Source organism: Patagioenas fasciata, chromosome 12 (assembly GCF_037038585.1).
Source record: "Patagioenas fasciata isolate bPatFas1 chromosome 12, bPatFas1.hap1, whole genome shotgun sequence".
Classification (NCBI taxonomy): Eukaryota; Metazoa; Chordata; class Aves; order Columbiformes; family Columbidae; genus Patagioenas; species Patagioenas fasciata.
In genome coordinates, this window is record NC_092531.1 from 25413793 (window position 1) to 25437278 (window position 23486).

A 23486-nucleotide genomic window follows, 5' to 3' on the forward strand; every position below is an offset into this window, starting at 1 on the left:
GTCAATGCCCTCCCCACACAGCCAAGCACATCCCCCTCCCCATAAGCACGCAACACCTTTCCTGCCAAAACTTGCGAAGCAGGGTGTGCACCGCCTTTCCCGCCAAAACTTGCAGAAACAGCATGTGGCCAACTATGGCAGTTTAACATACACACAACTCAGTGAATCCTCAACTACTAACATATTCTTGGTTTGATTAGCAATTTTACTTTAGCTATGCAATCTGTAACAAGAGAGCTGTATGAAAGTCTCACGAGGAAAAAACGTAATTATTTTGCTTCATTTTGTTGTATTAGTTGTGATTTTCAGGGAAAAGTAGAGTTTTACTGTCCCTGCCTAGATGTGTGAGGGGAGATGCAACAGCAGGAGAGAAATCCTCTCTGGTGTCACAGAAAAGTAATGGCAAGTAGTTTGTAGATGCTTGTGGGGGAACATTCGGGTCCCCCATGACACTAAGACCTGCCGCCTTCCCACCATGGCTTTGTTGCTTTACCATGGGGGATGTTTGAAGCCAGGAGGGTTGAACGGGGCCCACTAGACCGCTCCAGTGGCCATGGTTCGTGGGACACCCACAGCACCCTCCTCGTCCTGCTCGTCTCCCCGGCTGTCACAGGCACTGACCTGGCATGGAAACGCGGCCTGGCCTCCTCGCCACATCCCCCCAGCTACAGAAAACCCACGTTCCTGCTTCCTTCTCCGCCTGCCGCCTTTGTTTGCGTGTGCTGTGTTGTGGCTGCAGGGAACGCTGACCCCGCCGGCGGTGGGCACTGCCAGGGCTCGGGCCGCACAGGGGTTTCAGGAGCAGGACTCCGGCTGCACGCAGCTGCCAGGAGGCAGCGCAGACCCAACAGGAAGAGGAAGCAGCCATTGTAACCGAAGCGTGGAGCGCCAATGCAGCCCTGCAGGGCCTGCTAAGGCCTGCAGGCCCGCCGTTCGCTCCCATTGCTGGCTGTGCGCAGCCCCGGCACAGCTCCGCCAGGCCCGGTTCTTTGTGTTTGGCGCTACTGCTCTTTGGCTAACTGGACATTCGGGCTCCTGCGAGCCGCCATATCCCGTGCAGGGCACCGTGAGGTGACCGCTCTGCGAGAGGCTGTCCCGCCGCGGCCCCCGGCCAGCCCCGCGGGGGAAGCGGTCCGGACGCGGGGCCTTCCGCACAAGCTCCCGGAGGCCGGAGGGGCGAGCGCCGCCACCCGCCCGGCCCGCTGCCCCTCCCGGCCGCCCCTGCGCCGGGCCCGCCCCGCGGAGGCTGAGCCGCCGCTGGCCCCGCCCCTCCCTGCCGTCCGCGCCGGGTTACATGGCGGCGGTTGCGGCAGCGGCGACTGCGGCGAGGCGAGCGGGCGCCGGGCGGGAGCCGGTGGTGGGGCCGCGGGGCCCGGCCGTGTGAGCAGCGCAGTCCCCGATGAGCCTGGGAAGGCCCGTGAGTGCGGCGGAGCGGCCGACGGGGCGGCGGGTGGGAGAGGGGTCTCGGGCTGCCGCACACGCGGGCCCGGCCCCGCCGCACAAAGGCGCTTTGTTCCCTCCCGCCGGACAGCGGCGGCGCCCCCGGCCCGCTCCGCTCCTCCCCGCTCCGCTGGGGCTCGCCCAGGCCCGGCCCCTCCGCACTGCGGCGGCTCGGGGGCAGCGGCGGCCCCGGGGCTGAGGGGGGCGAGCGGGCGCTGACAGGGCGGGCGGGGGCGGCCTCGAGGGGGGCGCTCCCAACGGCTGCGGCCCGGGCGGGCCCCGTGGCGCCCGGGGGTCGCCTCTCCCGCCGGCGCGGGGCCCGCGGGGCCGGGAGCGGCGGGCGGCGGCCGCGCCGTGAAGGGCGTTTGAAGGTAGGGCTCCTCCGCGCTGCGGCGGCCCCGCGGGGGCGCCGGGTCCGGTGGCCGCCGGGCGGCCGGGGACCGCGCTGGCCGCACTCCCCCGCGGCCGGGGGAACGGCGAGGCTGGGTCCGCTCTGCCGGAGCGGTCGCTGGTGTCTGGACGGGGTGTGCGGGAAAGGAGCGACGGCGACCGGCGAAGCCGGCCCGTCCCCGGAGGGCGGCGGGGGAAGGGTGTCCTTAGCCGGGACGCCTGCGGGCTGGCGGCAGCCCCGGGCTCGGCTCCAGCCGGCGGAAGTTTTGCTGCTGGATTCGCTGCCGGCGGCTCCCGCCAAAGGGTCCGGTGCCGGTGTCCGCAGCCGTGCCGGGGACACGGGGACAAGTGCCACTCGGTCCTGCCGCCGAGGCACCCGCGGGCTCCCCTGCAACCTCCAGCACCTTTTGTGGAAAAAGTGACTTAATACTTTTCGTAAGTGGCTTGAAGCACTCGGTGAAAATAGCTTGGAGAGACCCTGCTGGAGTTGCGGGGTTTGGAGGAGCAGGCGGGCAGGACGCACACGCCGCTTCTGTGTGATGAGGATCTGGCTAATTCGGTACCATTTTGGATTAGCCTGACAATGGCCAAGTTAATTGTGTTGTGGGAAAAGAAACGGTGGTTGGCGTGTTATCATGTGGCTGCTGCAAATACTGGCAAAAGCACGGTTGCCAGAAAGGTTTTTTTAATGTAGGTATAAATATATGTACTTATATATACACACGTTATGATAGCATTATGTGTTTATAAACTAGTTGCAAATTCCAGAAAGAGATGGCTGCAGGGTTTAGTTTGGTAAAGGGCTTCAGAAATTGCGTGCTGTGGAGCTAAAATGGAACTTTAATTTCAGCCTCTTGGGCTCAGTCCTTGCTTGTGCGGTCGTTATCTTGAATTCACTCTTGGCTGGTTAACCGTTGAGCGGAACGGCAGACAGTGACAGCTGCCGGGGTGCGCAGGCTGTGCTTGGCTGGGGTGGGCTCTTTCGGTGGGGATTCTTCACTGAATTGTCCGAAGGGAGGACCAGACCCTTTTGATTTTGTGATACGGAGAAACGCAGTGGATTTTTGTGTGCTTTTACAGATCCTTCAGAAGATTTATAAACTAATAGTAACATTTGCTGACTGCCAGCACAGAGTTCCCTAAACAGTGTGGGGAGCAAGTAGGAGGCTTGAGAAAAGCGACAGTTTGGTGAGCTGGCGATGACTCACTCTGCCTACTGACTGCAACGTGGCTGATCTAAAAAAACACTTCTGTGCCCGGTATCTTTATAGTCAAAGGGATAGTACTTAGCAGGTTGTATAATATGTCATTAGTCATTCTTGGTCTTTCTCTTGTGACTAATGATTTGATCATTATGTGGTCTGCATAATCAAATTAACTGGTATCTTTCGTCGTATTTGTATTTCTGAAAAAGTAAACGTCTCATGCTTGCCTGTGTTTCAGTGTACATCCTGTTTCCCGAAAACTGTGATAAATCCACGTGCGGGAGTTGAGCACGGGTTGCAGGGGCTGCTGGCACAGTGCGGTGAAGCTGGTCCTGTGGTGACGTCTGCCAGCACCAGGAATCGTTTCAAAGACAACAGCCCCTCTGTGGGTCACTTCTGTTGCCCTCTCCCAAGAACCGATCTGTTTTAAAAGCATAGTTGTAAACCACATAAGAAACCAGTAGCTTTGTGCTTCCCTCTTTAAACTTTGTGGGAGGAAGGAATAAAAGTACCACTTAAAAAAAAAAAAGTAGTCTTGGAAAGGTAACAGCTTAAATTAAAACATCAGTGTCTGTGCAAATAGCCTATTCAGCACAAACTGGGGTGATAAATCCCACTTTTTTATATTCTAGTCCATTGTGTGTTTCAAGTGGTTTGAGCATGTTACACAACTCTAGAGGAAGTTGTCGATTTTGTGTAGTTAGTGTGTATTTTCAGGACAGGCAGTTGGACCGATGGTTATGACTCTCATTGAAAATGTATAAGCTCAATGGGTGTTGGTGTCACTCTGTAAGCATTAGTGTTTTAAAAATACCACATGATTTTCCAAAGTTAAAAAATCACTGTGAAATGCAAAGAAGAAAACTCGTTACTTTGAGCTCATTTTGGCATGAGGAAAGCCTTGATTTCTTCAAGTTGATTACCCTTTAAGTAATTATTATCGTGGTCAGAGTGAAAGAAAGTTTGGGGTTAACGTTTTATTTTCCACTCTTCCTATCTGCCTCTGGTCCACAGGGCTATTTGTCTTAAATGTCTGTTTGCTATTAACTTGTGGATGGGGAAAGGAGTTGGGCTGCTTCCCTGTGGGGAGTGATGCCCTGGGGCCTGCGGGGAGAGCTGGAACTGGCATGGTGAAAGAAGCAGGTCTGCAGTGTGGAAAAGGAGATCAGTTAATGCAGGAGCCTAGCTTAGGAGAGCTGCTTTTTTGTTTAGACAAGGATCTGAACCTTGTGTTACGTTTCCAAAGTTGAATTTCAGTGGCAGTGAGTGAAAGATCACTCTCAGTTACTGAGTCTTAATTTAATTTGTTTTAATAGCAGGGCAGTTTTACTAGGGCAATCTCTCATTGTCCTCACCATACCCATGTGAGGTACCGGCTCTGCTTGGCCCCTGGTCAGCTTACTAGGGCTAGGTCCTGTTTCGAATGATAGCTGGACCATGCTTTTTGTGGCTTTGGGATTAGGGCATTTGCTTGTAGTTAGGTAGGAACTTTGTAGCAGGATCAGGTCACATTGAGGGCTGCAATGGGTCGCTTGTGTTGTCAACATTTGTTTTCTTAGCTAAATCACTCTGCTGAAAATCATTACATACCTTCTGGAAATGTTGCAGTTAGCGGTCACCTAGTGGAAGGAAATAGTATAAGCTGATGATTAAACATGCTTCAGTTCAGGAATACAGAATGAGAGGTTTTAGGACTCCTGCTTCCATGGGCCAGGGGCCGTAACGCTTCTCTCCATGAGGCTCTGGCTGTGGAGCCGCTGCTGCCGTCGGTCGGTCCTGGCTCTCAGGGGTGGCTGAATTATGGTGAAGAAGTCGCTAGATCTGTCTTCTTGCTGCTGCTGGGCATCTGTTTGAATCTGGTCGTGTGGTGTTCAGTGGCACCAGCAAAAAGAGAGGTTCCAGATGTGTCACCCAGCTGCTGCAAACCCGTTCTGTGTGGCTGCATATTGAAGACATCAGCAATGTGGAACAATAGGCCTGATGGTGGGGAAGGGTGCAACTGGTTTTAGATGGTCGCCAGGATATAAAACGCAGCTTATTGCACGGTATTTGAACAGAAGCCTTGGACCTTGCGTTAAAATGAAATTTAAAGTGCGAGTATAAGCTACAAACGTGAATTTCTGTAACAGTTTTTGGGGGTGTGGGGAATTAAAGGAAAATGGTCTGGGGTGATGTGAACCTTTTACAGGCAGCAGCTCAGAATGAGTGAGCCTGGAAATGGTGCATGTGAACGAGGAAATAGTGTCACGTTTGGAAAAAAGTTAGAAGTCGAGAGGCTGGACTTCTGGTTTTTATAGTTGTGAGCAAAGAGTTGCATAGTCACTGATGCTATTTTAATTAATCCTAGGATAAATTTTATAGTTGTCCTTAAAGCAAATTAATGGGTATTATAAGAAGGGTCCTTGTGCTGATGTGTTAACATGGATATAAATTCGAGATAGTTTCATTATGTTTGTGCTGAGGTTATAGTAACCCTTGTAAAACACCGTCTGAAATCAGGGCTCTTGGCCATGGGAGAGGAAAGGAATCTCAAAGGGAGAAACCTGTTGGAGGAAAGCTCTGGGTTTCCTCCTTTCCCGTGTTCAGCGTGGGGCTGCACAGGTCCCTGGGCTGTGTGTCGGTGTCAGGAACGGTGATGTTTCAGTGTGTTCAAAAGGCTTCTTTCTGTTTGCCAGAGTGCCTTTCTTCCTTTTTCCTTTTTTCTGCATGCAATTCTGATTACTTTAGTGAATTGAGGCCATTATTTGCAATATGTTAATAGTTAGTCAGCTGCTCTTGCTGCCCTGTTAGGAGTGGGGAGACTTGTTTTCCTTGGTCCTGCTTGTCCCACTGAAATGCTAGCACAGTTTTAAGGGAAAACACTCGTACAGTTGATTCTAAAGTGTTGGGATAGTTCAGGGAACTTTACATTTATTCAGAGACTGGGTGAAGAGCTGTCACATGTTAATCTAAGATAGAAGACATTTAGTGGTTTGATGTGACCTATGATTGTTGGGGAAGAACATACAAGTGACTTGTAATGGAATTGCCAAAACCTCACCACACTAAGGTTTACGTTTGACTCTTGTCTTTGTGGCATATTTGAGCTTTTACAAGAAATGAGGATGTTGTGCGAAATGCAGCGTGTGGTCTCTATGGCTGCGCTCTGCTTGCTGAGAAAATCACCGCTTTGCTCTTCATAAATAGCAGTTGCATCCATTAGACTATTGAAAAAGAAATGATGTCTGAAAGTACCCTTGTGTTGGGGGAAGCGGTTAATATATCAGTTACTGCATAAAAGGTACTTGCTCTTATGTTTTTATCTGTGATCTAGGTTGGATAAGCGTAGAAGTAATTGATAAAGTAGTAATATTTGTCTAGTGTGTAGGTATTACCACTATGAGTCCTGTAACAATGAATCAATAGAGGCAAAAGTAGGATTTGAGATGTTAGTAAACTTTATCCAAAATCGCAGGAATTCAGGCTTTGTAAGTGGCCCTGGGGGTGCGCTGTGTGTTCTGCACAGTCAGAAATACTGGGAGCATGCAAACCTGACCCCTTCACAAGAATGGTTCCCAGTTCTCTCTTATTGTGGTGAAAGAATTAAAACCCTGGTTTTGTTGTTGAGTAAAAGTTGAGCGGAAAGAATTATTCCAAAATATAGTGACTGATGTGCAGCATATTACTGTTTCTGACTTGTCTCTTAACAGCTGTGTTGGAGAATTACCAAGTGTCCTGTGATGCTCCCTTCTTTATGAGGATTCAGTAGGATTTTTCGTTGTGAGTTTTACATTCTCAATAGGTTGTATGTCAGACTTGCCCAGGATATGTTTAGGGATGGCGGTTGGTGATTATTGTCAGTCTCCCTCCATGAGTATGAGAAGTATATGTCATTTCTAGTTAGTTTAGCTGTTGTGATTGTTTCTTGTGTTGTAAGTGGACCCCAAATAAGCTGTGTATTTAGGACAGCCTAAGGAGCTGCGGGAGGAAGACGACTCCTGTATGAGCCGGAATACTGACGTGTTTCTCTCTCCTTTTCAGGTTGTCACAGAGTAAAATGGATGGTAGCTTTGATTGTGATTGCGGTGAGCTGGAGCCACCTGATCATTAACAGAAGGCATCTTTTGTAAATCAAGAGCTGCCAGTTTCCCGTTTAACTAGACTGTAAACAAAGGAGAGGAGGAGGAGGAGGAAGACGAAGACGAAGGAAAAAATAGTGCTTACCAGCACCATAGAATGACGCTGCTCAGGACCAGTCCAACACTGAATGTATCTGCACTGTGAGGAGGAGGATGTTAATAGAAGCCTATTATGTGCATATTTATTCACATTTTTGTTAAATGTTAACCAGTTTAGCACAGTAGAGCTGAGTGCATAGTATGTCATTTCATTCCGTTTGAGTTTCTTGTGAGTATTTTCTTTAATGTCTGCAGAAATGCTGCACCTTTCTTGAACTATGAATGCTGCAATCTTTCTATCTTATGCTCGGTTTGAGTTCTAGAGCTTACGGGCTCTAAATTCAAGGGGACACAACAGGCCTGGCTGGCTCATAATGAAATGAGAGTGTCAAGAAACCATCTTGCAGTCAAAGCCAAGTGTTTCTTCTCCCTTTCTGCAAGACCTTTCCTTCAGATACCAGTGGAAGTGTCTCTGCGTGTTTACAGAAGCTTAGTAGTTTGAGGAAAAAGAAACGTAAGGAATTTTAAAATGGCAGAAAAATTTGAAAGTCTCATGAACATTCATGGTTTTGATCTGGGCTCTCGGTATATGGACTTAAAACCACTGGGCTGTGGTGGAAATGGCTTAGTTTTTTCTGCTGTCGATAATGACTGTGACAAAAGAGTGGCTGTCAAGAAGATTGTCCTTACAGATCCCCAGAGTGTTAAACATGCTCTACGCGAGATCAAAATTATTAGAAGACTTGACCACGATAACATTGTCAAAGTATTTGAAATTCTTGGTCCTAGTGGAAGCCAGTTAACAGATGACGTGGGCTCCCTTACAGAACTGAACTGTGTTTACATTGTCCAGGAATACATGGAGACAGATCTGGCTAATCTGCTGGAGCAAGGCCCTTTACTGGAAGACCACGCCAGGCTTTTCATGTACCAGCTGCTACGTGGGCTCAAGTATATTCACTCTGCGAATGTTCTGCATAGAGATCTCAAACCAGCTAATCTTTTCATTAATACCGAAGACTTGGTGCTGAAGATCGGTGACTTCGGACTTGCACGAATCATGGATCCTCATTATTCCCACAAGGTATGTGAAGAGTGGGAATATTTAAGTGATAGATGGACAACCATGCTTAGAATAGCATCTCCCTCCCTTTGGCAGAGGGAGGCGGTCTGCGGAGGCCTCGTTAGCAGGTGGGATATCACGTTAGGCCTCATACACTAGATCTGGAATGCTTGCAAATAGATTAACCGGATCCCTGGATCCCATGTCTTGTCTCAGGTAGGACTACTGCAAGCATAAAAGAAACTTTTTATTACTAGATGTGTTCAGAAAAGCAGATTTTTAACAGTGAATGCAGAACCTGAGAACATTTAGAGGCGTAACTATAGAAGCCTTAGAAAAGTTTAGAAGTGGTACATCCATAGTATGCAAGTGCAGCTACTGCCTGGGATTGATTTAGAGATACTGTCCTGGTTTAGATGATGTTTCACTAGAGAGTTCATTATTATCTCTGCGTTTATTTGGCATCTGGGAATAAGAAAGTTTTACTCTAGTACCTCCTTTGACTAATAAATAGTGTCATACTTCAATATTGTTGCTGTTCATCCACAAAGATATTGCTGTTCCTTTTTGAAAGGTAAAAAGGCTTAGTAGGGGAGCACATGGTACTGTCCCTGGGACCTCGAGACCAAAAAATCTTGTGGTAGGGCATTAAAAAAATAGGAAACAGACAAATCTAAGTAAGTTTTTGTTTTGTTTTTAATTAATGTCACTAGGGCCATCTTTCTGAAGGATTGGTTACTAAATGGTACAGATCGCCTCGTCTTTTGCTTTCTCCTAACAACTACACTAAAGCCATTGACATGTGGGCTGCAGGTTGCATCTTTGCTGAAATGCTGACTGGGAAAACCCTCTTTGCAGGTGGGTACAACAAAAACGTGTGTGTATATTCCTAAAAGGAATGGCACTGCTTAATTATCTTCTTGAAGAAAGATTGATTCTTGTGAGAGCCATTGACTATTAGGATATGCTGTATTATTATGCAATGATATAAGCAAACTATAAATTGATGTATTTGTAAAGTAGAAGATGTTTCAATTTCTGTTACTTGTACCGGTGTGTATTTGGATAAATATTACAATTTAACTTAGTACTCACATATATGGTGAATCTGTGTGTGATTAGGTTAAGCTAAATTAATTGGATACCTAAGAAGTGTTCTAAATACATGTATTTTAGTGAACTAATGTATCCAGGGAGTATTTGAGGATTATGAATGGCCTGAGTATAGTATTAATGAAAAGTGTTTTTTATATAGTCAACCTAATCACTTCTCCCTTCTTCATATTTTTAATGATGGAAGAGTAGCCCTTTTCCCCCCATTCCCGTTTTTTAAATCACCTGCAGACTGTGTTGACCTGGCCTTTGTTTCAGTGGCACAGGGAGGGCTCTCGAGGTTGCATTTCAAAGCTGCGTTCCTTTAGCCGTGTGTGCACTGCAGGCTCACCGCTGCAGTCGTTCGTAGCTTTGTGTGTCAAGGTAATGAAGTGGAGAGCCTTTTCCCATTAAACGCTGTTAATGGAATATTGTCACCTTGGAATCATTATTTTATAGAAATCAGTGATCACTTGCAGTGAGTTGTGAACTCTTTGACTTACTAACTGTTGGACTAATGTCCCCAGTGTATTGAATGTTTGGCTGATAAGAGATTCACTGGGTTTCTGTTGCACCAAGCACTTCTACCGGAACAGTGAAAAAGTGGGAGCAAGCCCATGGATTTCAGCGTTCAGCATAGCTTGATTGCAACTACTAGCATTTTGCCTTTGTTTTGAGTAGAATTGGTATTTGCTAAAGTTTTTTATTGATCTAATATCTATATAGTGAGTTAAATTTTTTAAACTAGTCTTAGTAACCAAAGTTCTAAGTTCATAGGTTCGTTTGTGTGCCCTGATTGCGTTGTGTAGATACCTAGATGTGAACGTGTCCCTCTGATAATTAGACACTGCCATATTTTGCTGGTCTGAAGAGTCGACTTCTTAACATCGTGCATTTGGAAAGGGAAGAAGGTTGGAGATCGGACAGCCTGTGCTGAGGCTCTGGCTAAAATCCTTGTGCAGAGTTATGTGGAGGGCTCGATCTGGCTCCTTTGCAGCCTCCTGTCTGCTTGTGAGCCATCCCTTGGGAGTCCTGCTGGTGGGAATAGGGACGGAGAGCGCAGCTGGAAACTGCAGAGTACCTGGGCTGAGGAGGGGAAGGGAGGTCGAGGCAGAGGAATTCAACAGCTGTTCCAAACAGCTTCTGTAATTCTTTCTCCTATGTAAATATTTCTAAATGCTAGTTTCATTTATAGTGGAAAACTGAATAATTTTAGGTGGATAGGACATGAAATAATGATACAGTAGAATCTGTTTTCCAGAAAATTGCAGTCAGTCTAACATCTGATCGATTATATTAAGTAATTTGTAATAGTCTGAAGTAGAAGGACAAAACAGCTTTTTCAATCCAAATAGGTTAACCTGAGACAAGACCGCTTCGGGTCAGGATGTGTGTCTTGGGCAGATTTGTGGTGCCTTTACCTGGGTTTTTGTGTAATCCAGCTGGCAGACGTGTGCTGGGATGTGCAGTGCACGCTGTCATGCAAACCGCTAGCGCGGAGCTTTTGGGATGGTACAGTGACATACATTGTATTTAATGTCACTCGCGCCGGTATTGCTGATGGTCGCCCGGAGCTGCTCGCTGAAACCCTGACATGCAAATAATCCTATATATTTTCATCCGCTAGTTGAGTCTCTAGGGTGCTACGTGCTTCTTGGAGCTCAACAATAGATTGAGGTAGACAAGCTGTATTTCTGGGTACTCCAAGTTTAACACTGGTTCTGAATATAGATACTGTTCATTATTCAAAATTCACCTGCTGTATAAGCCCTTATAGTTCTTTACCCAGGGAAACTTCAGGTAGTGCTAAAAGTGTGCTGTAATTTCAATCATAATCCAGTACTTGTTTTTAAACAAGATTAGACTGCTTAACTGACCGATGACTTTTGTCTTGCACCTGACAGTAATACAGGGTTTCAGAGCAGAGTGTTAATACAAATGGCTGTGGCCTGTAAGATCTCTTGCTGAGCTAAACAACCACTGTTTTTATTACTAAGGGGCATGTAATTCAAAGCGAGGTCAAATATTGAATTTGTCAGGTGGCTCAGTTGAAAGGGCAGGATTGCAGCACATAGCATATAACAAAAAGATAGCGTTGCTGTAGAGTGCTGCATCCACGGTGAAAACATCCTTGCAAAAGTTTCAGGTTAGGTTGCTTTATCTGTGTGTAGTGGATCTATAATTCTTCATACACTGTAACATGTGAGATCTCTTCAGATTTATTATCATCCAAACTCAGAAGTTCAGCCTGCCCTGTGCTGTAGGAGGTCATGGTCTGCTACTGAAAGCAGCTGCCCGGAGCACCACGCTTGGACAAACCTTTGGAGTTGCAACGGCAGCTTGTTTTTTCTCTTGGTGTTTAGGTGCGCATGAACTTGAACAGATGCAGTTGATTCTGGAATCAATTCCTGTTGTACATGAGGAGGACCGTCAGGAGCTTCTCAACGTAATTCCAGTTTACATTAGAAATGATATGACTGAGCCACACAAACCTTTAACTCAGTTGCTTCCAGGCATCAGCCCTGAAGGTAAGTCATTCGGAGAAAACTACGTCCTGGATTGCAAAATCATAAAATAGTGAACAACTTTACAGTGTGTGTGATTGTTAAACACAAGCTTAGTTAGCAGAGTCTGTATGTTGTCTGAAGAAGAATTGTCTTCTGCTCTAATTAAAAAACAGAAGTTGCTTACAGAATAGCTGCTTGGTCATCTTTGGGCTAGAATTGTGGGTCTCTGCTGGACGTGTTTGCACTGCAAGGCTGATTGAATTGCTCTGTTTTGAAACACTGCCCTTCTAAATATGAGGGAGCATTGGAATGGAGTCAGTATAAAACAACTTTCAACTCTTTTTGAAAGAAAGTCCTGAAACAAACTGACAGCAGTGTTTCCAACAGCTGTTGGTGGATACCAATCCAGCAAGAAGCATTCTGTCTCTTACTGGTTTTTCCTGCTTTAAGGTAGATTATTGTTGATCTTAGCTTCGAGCTCTACTCTCATAGCTTTCCCGCGGCTCCAGGTCTGTTTGACAGTCTGGTGTCAGCAGCTGGTACTGGAGAAAATGCACACACCTCTAGAGCAGAGCACTGCCCCTAACCCGGCATTCCACATGTCTCAAACGTCACTTCTCTCCCGTTTAATGATAACTTTTTCTCCACAGCACTGGACTTTCTGGAGCAAATTTTGACATTTAGTCCCATGGATCGATTGACAGCAGAAGAAGCTTTGTCCCATCCTTATATGAGCATTTATTCCTTTCCAACGGATGAGCCTATTTCAAGCCATCCTTTTCACATTGAAGATGAGGTTGATGATATTCTGCTGATGGATGAAAGTCACAGCCATATCTATAATTGGGAAAGGTAAATTCATCACTTTACTGTGTCACGTAACGTAACTGGATGTTTGTGTGCTTGAAGTAATGTTGCTTCATGGGCGTAATTTCCTTTTCCATTTGTTTCTTCTTCTTAAGTTGACCTGAGAATGAACTTTTCCCTTACGGGCAGTGCATTATCATTTGGTTCATAGTTCATTAGACTGACCTGGGTATGCTGATGCATTCCTGAGATGCACTTAGGACTCTAGAATCTAAAGTTAATCTCTCCATTACATGGTTTGGATTTTTTAAACTTTAAATAAAGTTCTTTGTATGATTGTCTTGTACAGCGGTTAACTCCTGTAATAGGAAAGAGATTTGCAGTAGTCATTTAAAGTCAGGAAGGAAGACTTGTGTAAATGGAGTGAGCTATTGTAGATAATCCTGGACTTAAATCTTTCAGATGTACATACGAGGATTACTTTATGCTAGATTAAATTAAAAACCTGGAAGAAGTACCCAGTTGGATAGAGGAAAAACTCTGTTGAATCCTTGTTACTCTACAATGGAATTTCTAAACCGTGTGTGTCTCGGGAGCCAGAAGACTCTGTTTTCGTTGCTAACACTTAGGAAATTGTCTTACAGATACCATGACAGTCAGTTTTCAGACCACGACTGGCCTATTCATAATAACTATGAAGCTGATGAAGTTCAGCGTGATCCAAGGGCTCTTTCTGATGTTACTGATGAGGAAGAAGTGCAAGTAGATCCTCGCAAATATTTGGATGGAGATCGTGAAAAGTATCTGGAGGATCCTGCCTTTGACACCCACTTCTCTACCGAGCCTTGCTGGCAGTATTCGGATCACCATGAGAACAAGTATTGTGATCTGGAATGTAGTCACACTTGTAATTACAAAATGAGGTCATCTTCATACCTAGATAATTTAGTTTGGCGAGACAGTGAAGTTAACCATTACTATGAGCCCAAGCTTATTATAGATCTTTCGAACTGGAAGGAACAGAGCAAAGAAAAGTCTGATAAGAAAGGCAAGTCTAAATGTGAAAAGAATGGGTTGGTGAAAGCTCAGATAGCACTTGAGGAAGCATCACAGCAGCTTGTTGAAAAAGAAAGGGAGAAGAATCAAGGGTTTGACTTTGATTCCTTTATAGCAGAAACCATTCAGCTTAGTTTACAACACGAGTCTACTGATGTGGATAAATTAAATGACTTGAATAGCTCAGTGTCTCAGATAGAGTTGAAAGGGTTAATATCCAAGTCGGTGAGCAGGGAGAAGCAGGAGAAGGGCATGGCTAATTTGGCGCAGTTGGGAGCTCTGTACCAGGCCTCTTGGGACAGCCAGTTGGTGAGCGGCGGGGAGGAGTGCTTCCTCATAGACCAGTTCTGCTGCGAGGTCAGGAAGGACGAGCACGCTGAGAAAGAAAATACTTACACCAGTTATTTGGACAAGTTTTTTAGTAAGAAAGAAGATGCTGAAATGCTAGAACCTGAGCCAGTAGAGGAGGGGAAGCTTGGGGAGAAGGAGAGAGAAGAGGGCTTCCTGGGTCACAGCGGGGAGCTGCTCTTCAACAAGCAGCTGGAGGCCATCGGCATCCCGCAGCTGCACAGCCCCGTGGGCTCGCCGCTCAGATCCATCCAGGCCACGCTAACGCCTTCCGCCGTGAAATCCTCCCCCCAGATCCCCCACAAAACCTACAGCAGCATTCTGAAACACCTGAACTAAAACACTCAGCAGACATTTCTTTTATATTCATGAGCTGTTTGTCTTTTTTTATTACTAGTGTAAGTAATTTTTTTACTTGAATCAGACGGTGTCATTTTGGTATGGATTTCGTTAGTTTTCTGTTTACCATCGGTTTTACAATCCAGAATTGCTTTCTCTACATGCGTTACTTTTGTTTCTAAACCGGCATGTCGTTTGCACACAAATTAAAGAATAGAGCAAAATAATGCAAAATGCAGGAGTAACAAAAAGTGCACTAAACCAAGAAAAAAACCCGTTCTCTCAGTAAAAGTGTCCATGTTTTGCAGAAAAAGAACCTTGCCTTGAAATTTACACAGTGAGCCTGTACATAATTGCATGGAAATATCTATTTTTCCCAAACCATGTTTTCATTCGTGCGTAGTTTGGAGTTCTCCACACTGTACACATTTCTCAGACACATGATACCAGCAGCAACTGACCCGAACGCAGAACGTGGTACGCATGTGTTATCTACCTCAAGGTAACAGCAGTATGTGGCAAACCATTAACCACCCATAGTGCTTCTCATTCTGCACTTCTATTTAGCCAGCATTATTGTAGTAGCTATTCTTATTGAAGATCATTCAATATTTATAAATGTTCTGGTATGCATTCTTTATAGTGAAGTGTTAATATGCAGCACTTTTATTTATTTTAGCAAATAAGTATATTTCTGTAATTATAGAAAGTCAACTGAGTTTTTAAGTTACTTTTCAGATAAAAGTTTTTGTTTAGCACTATGGTTTTATTGCCTACATAGCTGGAGATATATTAACATCGGCTTGTTCTGAGGCTATCCAATACATTTTTTTAATGTTTATTTTTTAGTTTTCATTTCAAGTGAAGCACTCACTGTGTATAGGAATTTGTAATTGGAGGTGCTTGATCTCTACAAAAGAAATTAGGAATTGCTTTATTATCAGATGCTCCTAGAAGTCTTAACTGTGTTCATTTTTTAAAAGAATTTGTAATGTTAGTTGTGTGCATGGAAATAATTAAGGTACAACATAACCGTAGGTTAAAGTTCTATATGGTGAGGCATTTTGTTTTTACTGTATGTTTTTACTGAATGATTCCTGTCCCGCTCCCACCCCCTCCAAAGCAAGCATGAATAAGATTAGGTTAAATGTAGCATGTAGCATCCCGGTCTTCTGAAAATTTGTTTTACCTTCTGATTTTTTGAAATACTGGATGTATCATTGGCTCCCCTGTTTAAATGAAAACCAAATAAAAACATGGCCAGCAAAAATCACTGCGTTCTGGTGCTTTGTCCGAGGAACAGGAGCCGCTGCTGCCCTGCGGTGGGTGCGGGGCCGGGTCCTGGGACAGCCAACTTGGGGACTAATTATTTTTAGTTCTTTTATTATATATTATCTATTTTATTATTGTATTTATTATGTATATATATATATGTATGTATATATAGAGAGATGGTCCTGCGGCCCCAGGGAGCCCTGCGCTGGGAGGGGACGCGGGGTGTTCCCCTCTGTCCTGGTGCCAGTGACCCGTGTTTAAGGAAATCGTGTGGAACGGTCTGGGTGTGAAAGCCGAGGTGGATGGTGGTGTCAATAACCGTTTTCGATGAAAATACAACTGACTTTGAGAGTGTGAGGGTCGTGGTTCTATCAACTTTTAGACAGAATAGCGTGGAAGTGGAGAAGGTGCTGTGGGGGCCCCTTTGTGTCGGTGGCATCCTGCGGTGGAGGTGATGGGCCAAGAGCCTGCGTGGGGCACTTTCACACCCGAGCGCAGGAGCGGGACCAGGTGACTCCCGTGGGACCCCAAAACGCGCAGGTTGGGTCTGTTGCAGCAGCCCTAAGAGCAGTGCGTATTTGTCTTCCAGTTCCTCCCATCGGAACCGGTCCTGAGGGAGCCAATTAAGCTGCATCTTTTGGCAAACTCCTACAGCTTTTTCCATGACGTTGTCTTGGTTCCTGCAGGTTTTTCCATCCCCGCTCGCCGTGGCAGGTGGCACGTCTGCAACTCGCTTAGAACAAGGAGCTGCCCCTTCCGTGTGGCACAAAGTGGTCACCTGGGGACACCGGACACAGCCTGTGTCCTTGGACATGGTATGGGGTGTTAATGTAGCCGTGTCATTTTGTACGTGTGGGGCTGGAGGGGGGAGGAAACAGCTGCTTGCTCTCCAAGAGCTTGTTTTGGAGTGTTGTGGGGTTTTTCTGAGGTTGGGTGAAGGCAGTGGGTGGGAAGTGCTCAGAAACTGGAAACAGCTCCGCTTCAAAACATCTCGTGCAAATGGAGGTGGTTGGTGGAGTGGTTTTGGTGTGGTTTTTTGTTTGTTTCTTTGTTTTTTCCTTCTTTTAAGAACACCAAACTCAACAGTACCTAGGAAACCTGTAATGGTAGAAAGGGAACATTTTATACTCAAAAAGGAAGAGGAGAGTCAAGTGTTGAGCACAAATCCGGCGCAGAGCTGCGGTGCTTCAGGTGTGTGTGCCGGACGGCGCAGCTGGGCGCTCTGGCTCGTTGAGCAGAGTAATTCCCAGTGTGGAGTCAATTAAAGTGCTTCATGAGGACCGTGCGAAGCGAAATCTGCCAAAAAGCGCAGGTACCCCTGAGTGCGTAGCTGCGCGTTCCCTGCGCTGGTTTCTGTCCCACGCTCCTCACCATGCCCATCCCTGCAAGCAAATAATAGGACGTGTGTAGCCCTTTTTGGCTGTGACCTAGCAACCGAATTGTCTTTAAAAACAAATCAGGGAAGAGGCTTAAATGATAAGCCAGATAAAGGGACCACTGCTTCGTGCCAGCGTGTTTGCCAGGTAAAATAGAACACCCTTATTTAACAAAAAAGCAAATAAGGAATTAGGATGTTAATCATGTTTTAAGAATACCTTTTCGTGTCTGTGGAATTTTGAAGTGTCTGTAACAAGAACTTGAGCTGGAAGAGGTGGTGCTCGCCCTTACTGAACGGACCAGGGCAGAGCCTGTTCCATGCGCTGCCATCACAGGAGATCTAATAATTACCGACTGGCGCAATGCTGAACGTCTCGTTCCGATCGGATGTTCTCAGACATGGTCAGTTAACTTCATCACTATTGTATTTACCTTTAATTAAATAAGAGTTGCTATATATAATCGTACCTATTTATGTAAGGCTTGGCCCAGGCCGCATTAGGGTTTTCTTGCATATGAAACTAATGTTGCTCTAGAACTGTTTTTGCTGGTTTTCTGGGTCCCCTTCTAAACTCTGCAGTAGTCAGAGGTAACAAGTTTTACCACGTGTGGACTTTCATCCCCTGCTCTACAGGCACGCGTGCTGCAGAACACACAGCTGTAGTGGGGTCCTGAGTGCCATGCTCTGGTGTGCATTATTTCTGGATATCAATAGGGAGAAAAGCATCACTGAACAAAATCTGCTCTCTAAAGTCTTTCCTCACGTTGCTTTTCTGCTGCTGAGATGTGGAAGTGCTTGTCAAGCCTTTGGTTGGGTTTTACACAGAATTATATACAGTAAACTGTCCTCGTTCTTCCAAAGATGTAATCCCGAGCAACAGCAACCCTGGATCAATTCCTTCCTTATTCCTTGAATTATTTCAGTGCCTACAAAATCCTGCAAATTCTTGTTTGTTGTTCTGCCGCTGTTCGCGTCAGACTTCAGCCAAACAACCTGGGACCTAGCGCTGTGGGGTACTTAGTAACACGCAAATAATCCAGATCACGGCTGGTACCTGGCACTCTTGGGCTTCCATTCCTGTGTCTCTATATTTAAAATGGTTATCTGCTTACTCTGAGTGCTATTTCAGAACTCCTTAAAATATTGACTGTTGGAAAGTTCAATGGCTTCTTTTGCTGGAGCATTAGCATCGTTGATAAGTTGATTTGCATGCACCACCCTGTGCGGGGGGAGACGCCGTGCTCTGCAAATAGCTGTGTCAATAGCTGTGTCAATCAATAGCTGTGTCAATAGCTGTGTCAATCAATAGCTGTGTCAATAGCTGTGTCAATCAATAGCTGTGTCAATAGCTGTGTCAATCAATAGCTGTGTCAATAGCTGTGTCAATCAATAGCTGTGTCAATAGCTGTGTCAATCAATAGCTGTGTCAATAGCTGTGTCAATCAATAGCTGTGTCAATAGCTGCCACCACGCCGGGTCACTGGCTTCCCTCTGGAATCCGTCTGTCGCATCCCGACTGCAAAGCAGCCCTTCTATAGTGATCTCTGATAATAAAATTCCTCTTGTAATCTATGTGCTGGTCGACTGCAGCTAAAATTACTTTTAACCTTTATGTCACCCAGCCTGGGTGTTCTGTGTGCTGTGAAATGCAGAAGTGTGCTTTTTGCACTTGGGTGCAGGACAGGGAACTTGTGACTTGTCTGACTTCGGAGCCAGCGATACCGGTGCCCTTCACAACCCGCCCACCCTCCCCAGCTTTGCCTCCCGTGCTGATAAAATGAAGGTGCTGGTTTGTGCTGATGCGCAGGGCGGCTGGTGGGTGCCTGGGTTCCCGCTCTGGCTTGGACATCCTGTAGGGACAAGGGTTCTTTGCTGGGACCTCTCCTGGGGTGCAGGGACCTCTCCTGGGATGCTGGGACCTCTCCTGGGATGCAGGAACCTCTCCTGGGATGCAGGGACCTCCCTGGGATGCTGGGACCTCCCTGGGATGCAGGAACCTCTCCTGGGATGCTGGGACCTCCCTGGGATGCAGATACCTCCCTGGGATGCTGGGCCATCTCCTGGGATGCAGGAACCTCCCCTGGGATGCTGGAACATCTGGGATGCAGGAACCTCCCCTGGGATGCTGGGACATCTCCTGGGGTGCAGGGACATCTGGGATGCTGGGACCTCCCCTGGGATGCTGGGACATGTGGGACACAGAGACATCCCCTGGGATGCAGGAACCTCCCCTGGGATGCTGGGACATCTCCTGGGGTGCATGGATATCTGGGATGCTGGGCCACTTATGTAAGAGCACAACTCTACAGAAAGGGACATGGGGAAGGACGTGTGCATTGGGGGTAGCTGGGCTCATCTGTGTTTGCTGGTAACACGCTCGATTGGTGTTTCCAGGGTACAGAGTCGTTCTATATTCGTGGTTGGTGGTTTGTTAGTTGTTTTTTTCCATTTTGGGGTGTGTTTCCTGATTGGTAGAAAACCGATATATTTTGTCCTAATTTGGTATGAGTTCCATGTTGCTTGCACCTTTGCTTACATTTCCCAAATTTCTTGTGACTTGTTGTTCAGGCTCGTTATGTTCTCCCAGCCATCACTCCTGGTCTCTTGCCTGCTCAGCGTGGATGTGAGGCCGAATAAAAGACAGGCTTTCCTTTAAATCTGGATTTTGTGATGTTCATCGGGCTGTGCCCAGGACTTGGTGCTGAGCAGCACGGAGGCTTCTTTGCCACACTAATCCCAACGTGGATGCTGCAAGGTGAGTACTAATCTACTAATTATTGTGTGTTGTCATCTCCACAGCATCTTCCCAAAAAGGTTCCTCCGCACCAGAGCTGTGGAGTTTCTGCCTTACAAATGTTTGATGCTCAGACACATTTTTAGTTTTGCTTTAAACCTGCGCTCTGGCAATAAAAGAACATTTTCTCATTCTCATTCTTGGCCATGCCAGACTGGATTAGACCTTAAATCTTCAGTGCTGGAGGCTGCAGAGAGACAAAGTTTCCATTTAATGCCTTGCTTGAATTTTATCATTTTTAATCATTTAAAGTCATAGACCTGAATAACTGAATGACAGATTTATTGTGACTTCTGTGTTTGCTTGGATAGAGACTTAAACAGTACAGCTCTTGAAATAGCTGGATAAGTAGCAGAGACATTTGAAAGCCTGTGATTAAGAAAGCAGATGGGTTTGCTTTTATTTTGTGTTACGTCTGCCTCAGATTTTTGCTGCTAATGCTACAGAGTCGCTTAGAAAATTTGACGTTGACACATACTGAAAGTTACATCTACATACTAAACTACCTTTTGGACCCTTACAGGTGATACTTCACTGTTTTTTCATTATTCTTTATTTTCTTTTTCCTTGCTTTATGCAGAAAGACCCTCGGCTGTTTGTTTTACACCACACCCAGCCATGCGGAGGAGCAGGGTGCTGGTCCACGCTGGAGCGCAGAGCAAGCGGGCATGGCCTTTGGGTATCGCTGGCACTTCATATCTCTATTTCTATTGACGTTGCTAACTGCGTCACTTAGTACAGCATTGACCTCCAGCAAGACAAAGTACAACACCTCACCGTCACTGCCTCAGGGACCTGTGCAGGGCGGGGAGATTCGTCATAGGGACAGAGGAAACCCAGGAGCAAAGCAAACCCTGAAAGCCCCGTGGAGCTGTGGCGAGCGGGGCAGCCACCCAGCGCTCACCGTTTGCAGCTGCCAAATGTTCATTGCCAGCTAGGAGGAGCGTGAAAGGCTCTGGCTGTGCACACCTGCGTGGCCCTTGGGTGGTCAATCTGTACCTTGCGTCGTTTCTCTTGTCCTGATAAAAGCATCATTATGTCTGCAGTGAAGCAGGTTTTTGGTTCTCCAGCCATCCTGGAGCAAAATGTGGAAGCGCAGAGAGATTAGCTCAAGCGATTCAGTGGCTGAGTGAACTGGAAATGATGAGCAGCGGGCGGGTGGCCATGGGGGGACGCAGGGCAGCGGGCGGGTGGCCATGGTGGGAGATAAGGCAGCGGGCGGGTGGCTGCGGGGGGACGTGGGGCAGTCTGTAGGTGGCCACAGTGGGACATGGGCAGCGGGCGGGTGGCCATGGGGGGATGCGGGGCGGCGGGCGGGTGGCCGCGGGGGGACGTGGGGCTGTCGGTAGGTGGCCGCAGTGGGACACGGGCAGTGGGCGGGTGGTCGTGTTGGGACACGGGGCAACGGGTGGGTGGCCATGGGGGGATGCAGGGCAGCGGGCGGGTGGCCGCGGGGGGATGCGGGGCAGCAGGTGGGTGGCTGTGTTGGGACACAGGGCAGCGGGCGGGTGGCTGCAGGGGGATGCGGGGCAGCGAGCAGGTGGCCACGGGGGGACGTGGGGCAGTCGGCAGGTGACCGCAGTGGGACGCGGGCAACAGGCGGGTGGCTGTGATGGGACGCGGGGCAGCGGGCGGGTGGCTGTGATGGGACACGGGGCGGTGGGTGGGTGGCTGTGGGGGGACGCGGGGCGGTGGGCAGTCCCAGCGCTGGCAGCAGACAGGAGCAGGATGTGGCCACGGGAGAGTCTGGATCATCCCCCAAATTGCCAGCGCAGCCCAGGGAGGAGATTTCCAGCCAGCCTGCCAGGAATGACTGTGCCTTGGCGTGGGCAGGAGGAAAAATGCGATGGGAAACAGGGAGATGAAAATAACGCCGGTGAAAACAGGATGTTGGAAAGCTGGTAAGGGAGCAGGACTGCAGGACTGTCTGTCTGTCTGTCTGTCTGCAGAGCGCTGCCGGGAGGAGGGACACTCTCACACAGGGGCTGTTTGGGGAGAAACACGCAGCTCTCCGGTGTTTGTAGGGCACAGAAAGCCCCGGCGGAGGCAGCGCGGCTCTGCTGGCAGCGCTGGCTCCGCCTGCTCCCAAAACACGGCTGCTTGCGCGAATGTGTTCACTCGCCTTCCATCAACACCTGCCCGCTCTCTTTTTCATCGGATGAGGGTCATAAACCATTCCTGACAACACACCAGCCCGGCATCGTGTTAATTTGGCTGATCTGAGCCCACGGGCGCCGCCAGGCAGCGGAGCGCGGCCGTTCCGCGGCTCGGCCGCCACTCGGGAGCTGCGCTTCCCCCGCTGGCCGCAGCCTGCGCTCCGAGCTGGGATCCGCGGCTTCCTCCCAGCCTAAAACTACATGAAAACCAAACCGCGTTTTTCTATGCTAACTGACTCTTCCTTTCGGGGCTGCCAGCACCAGTTACTGGTGGATTTACAGCAGGGGTGGTGGGTCCCTGTCGATGGGGGCTGGTTCCCACCTCCAGTAGAGGTTTGTGAAGCAGCAGAGGGTTTTGCTGGCGCTGGGCGCTGCCTGGTGCTCAGCCAGCTCACGGGATCCCTCGCACACCATCACTGGGCACTTCTGTCCCTTTGCAGGCAAGGAGAGCTCGGCTGGTTTCAGCCTGGGAGGACAAGGCAGGCTCATGAGAGGCTTTGCACTGTGAAGCCCCAGTCTCCAGCATGTGGAGACCGTGCTCAGAAGCGTGAACTCAGCCTCAACCCTCCAATTAATGAGTTCATTGAGTGATTAGAAAATGCACACTGGAATCTTTGAGGCTAAGCCAAACCAGTTTATTCTTTAAGATAAAATATTGCTATTTTCCATGAACCCAAACTGCTATCCACTTATCTACCTTCCAAGGTCAAATTGAATCTGCCAGGTACACTGCAAGTGTCCGGTGTTTGTCAGTGTGATGCAGGATCGGATGGATGCACAACAGTCCTTGGGCAAGGACCATGCTATGAGCTTCAATCAGCTGGGCTGGTTGACGCAGGGCAGCTCTCCTCAGTCACAGTGGGTGTCACAGCAGGGCTCTGCAGCCTTTCTGCACGGGAAGGAGAGCTCGGGAAAGACGGCTCCTCAGGCTCTGCTCAGCACCGTGCAGGTCCCAGTGATGGAGCCAGGCTCCCCTGGATTTCACTGCTGCATCCTGCAGGTCCTGGCGATGGAGCCTGGGCTCCCCTGGCTTTCACTGCTGCATCTTGCAGGTCCTGGTGATGGAGCCGGGCTCCCCTGGCTTTCACTGCTGCATCCTGCAGGTCCTGGCGATGGAGCCAGGCTCCCCTGACTTTCACTGCTGCATCTCACAGGTCCCGGTGATGGAGCCTGGGCTCCCCTGGCTTTCACTGCTGCATCCTGCAGGTCCTGGCGATGGAGCCGGGCTCCCCTGGCTTTCACTGCTGCATCCTGCAGGTCCTGGTGATGGAGCCAGGCTCCCATGGCTTTCACTGCTGCATCCTGCAGGTCCTGGCGATGGAGCCGGGCTCCCCTGGCTTTCACTGCTGCATCCTGCAGGTCCTGGTGATGGAGCCAGGCTCCCATGGCTTTCACTGCTGCATCCTGCAGGTCCTGGTGATGGAGCCGGGCTCCCATGGCTTTCACTGCTGCATCCTGCAGGTCCCGGTGATGGTGCCG

General features: G+C 48.1%; 1 protein-coding gene and 1 long non-coding RNA gene across 5 annotated transcripts in view; both read left to right on the forward strand.

Moving 5' to 3' along the window:
• MAPK6 (mitogen-activated protein kinase 6) overlaps positions 1-15674 on the forward strand; it is a 28204-nt gene extending 12530 nt beyond the window's left edge. Inside the window, exons 1-6 of one of the 2 annotated variants that reach the window (XM_065847051.2) lie at positions 1270-1417; positions 7056-8276; positions 8969-9113; positions 11711-11875; positions 12505-12706; positions 13306-15674. In XM_065847051.2, coding sequence (XP_065703123.1) covers positions 7722-8276; positions 8969-9113; positions 11711-11875; positions 12505-12706; positions 13306-14404 — 2166 coding nt within the window. In that variant the 5' untranslated portion in view covers positions 1270-1417; positions 7056-7721 and the 3' untranslated portion in view covers positions 14405-15674. Of the gene's footprint in view, positions 1-1269; positions 1418-7055; positions 8277-8968; positions 9114-11710; positions 11876-12504; positions 12707-13305 lie in introns of those variants that run through there. The other variant, XM_065847052.2, reaches the window with a different exon arrangement.
• Positions 15675-16567: 893 nt separating this feature from the next.
• On the forward strand, positions 16568-20896 carry LOC136107014 (uncharacterized). Of its 3 annotated transcripts, none has more exons than XR_011741188.1 (4): positions 16568-17202; positions 17301-17458; positions 19626-19812; positions 20432-20896. It is a non-coding gene; the product is annotated as an uncharacterized lncRNA (long non-coding RNA). The 3 variants fall into 3 exon arrangements; XR_011741189.1 differs by having other exon boundaries at positions 16569-17202; positions 17314-17458; XR_011741187.1 differs by having other exon boundaries at positions 16606-17458.
• Positions 20897-23486: the final 2590 nt, after the last annotated feature.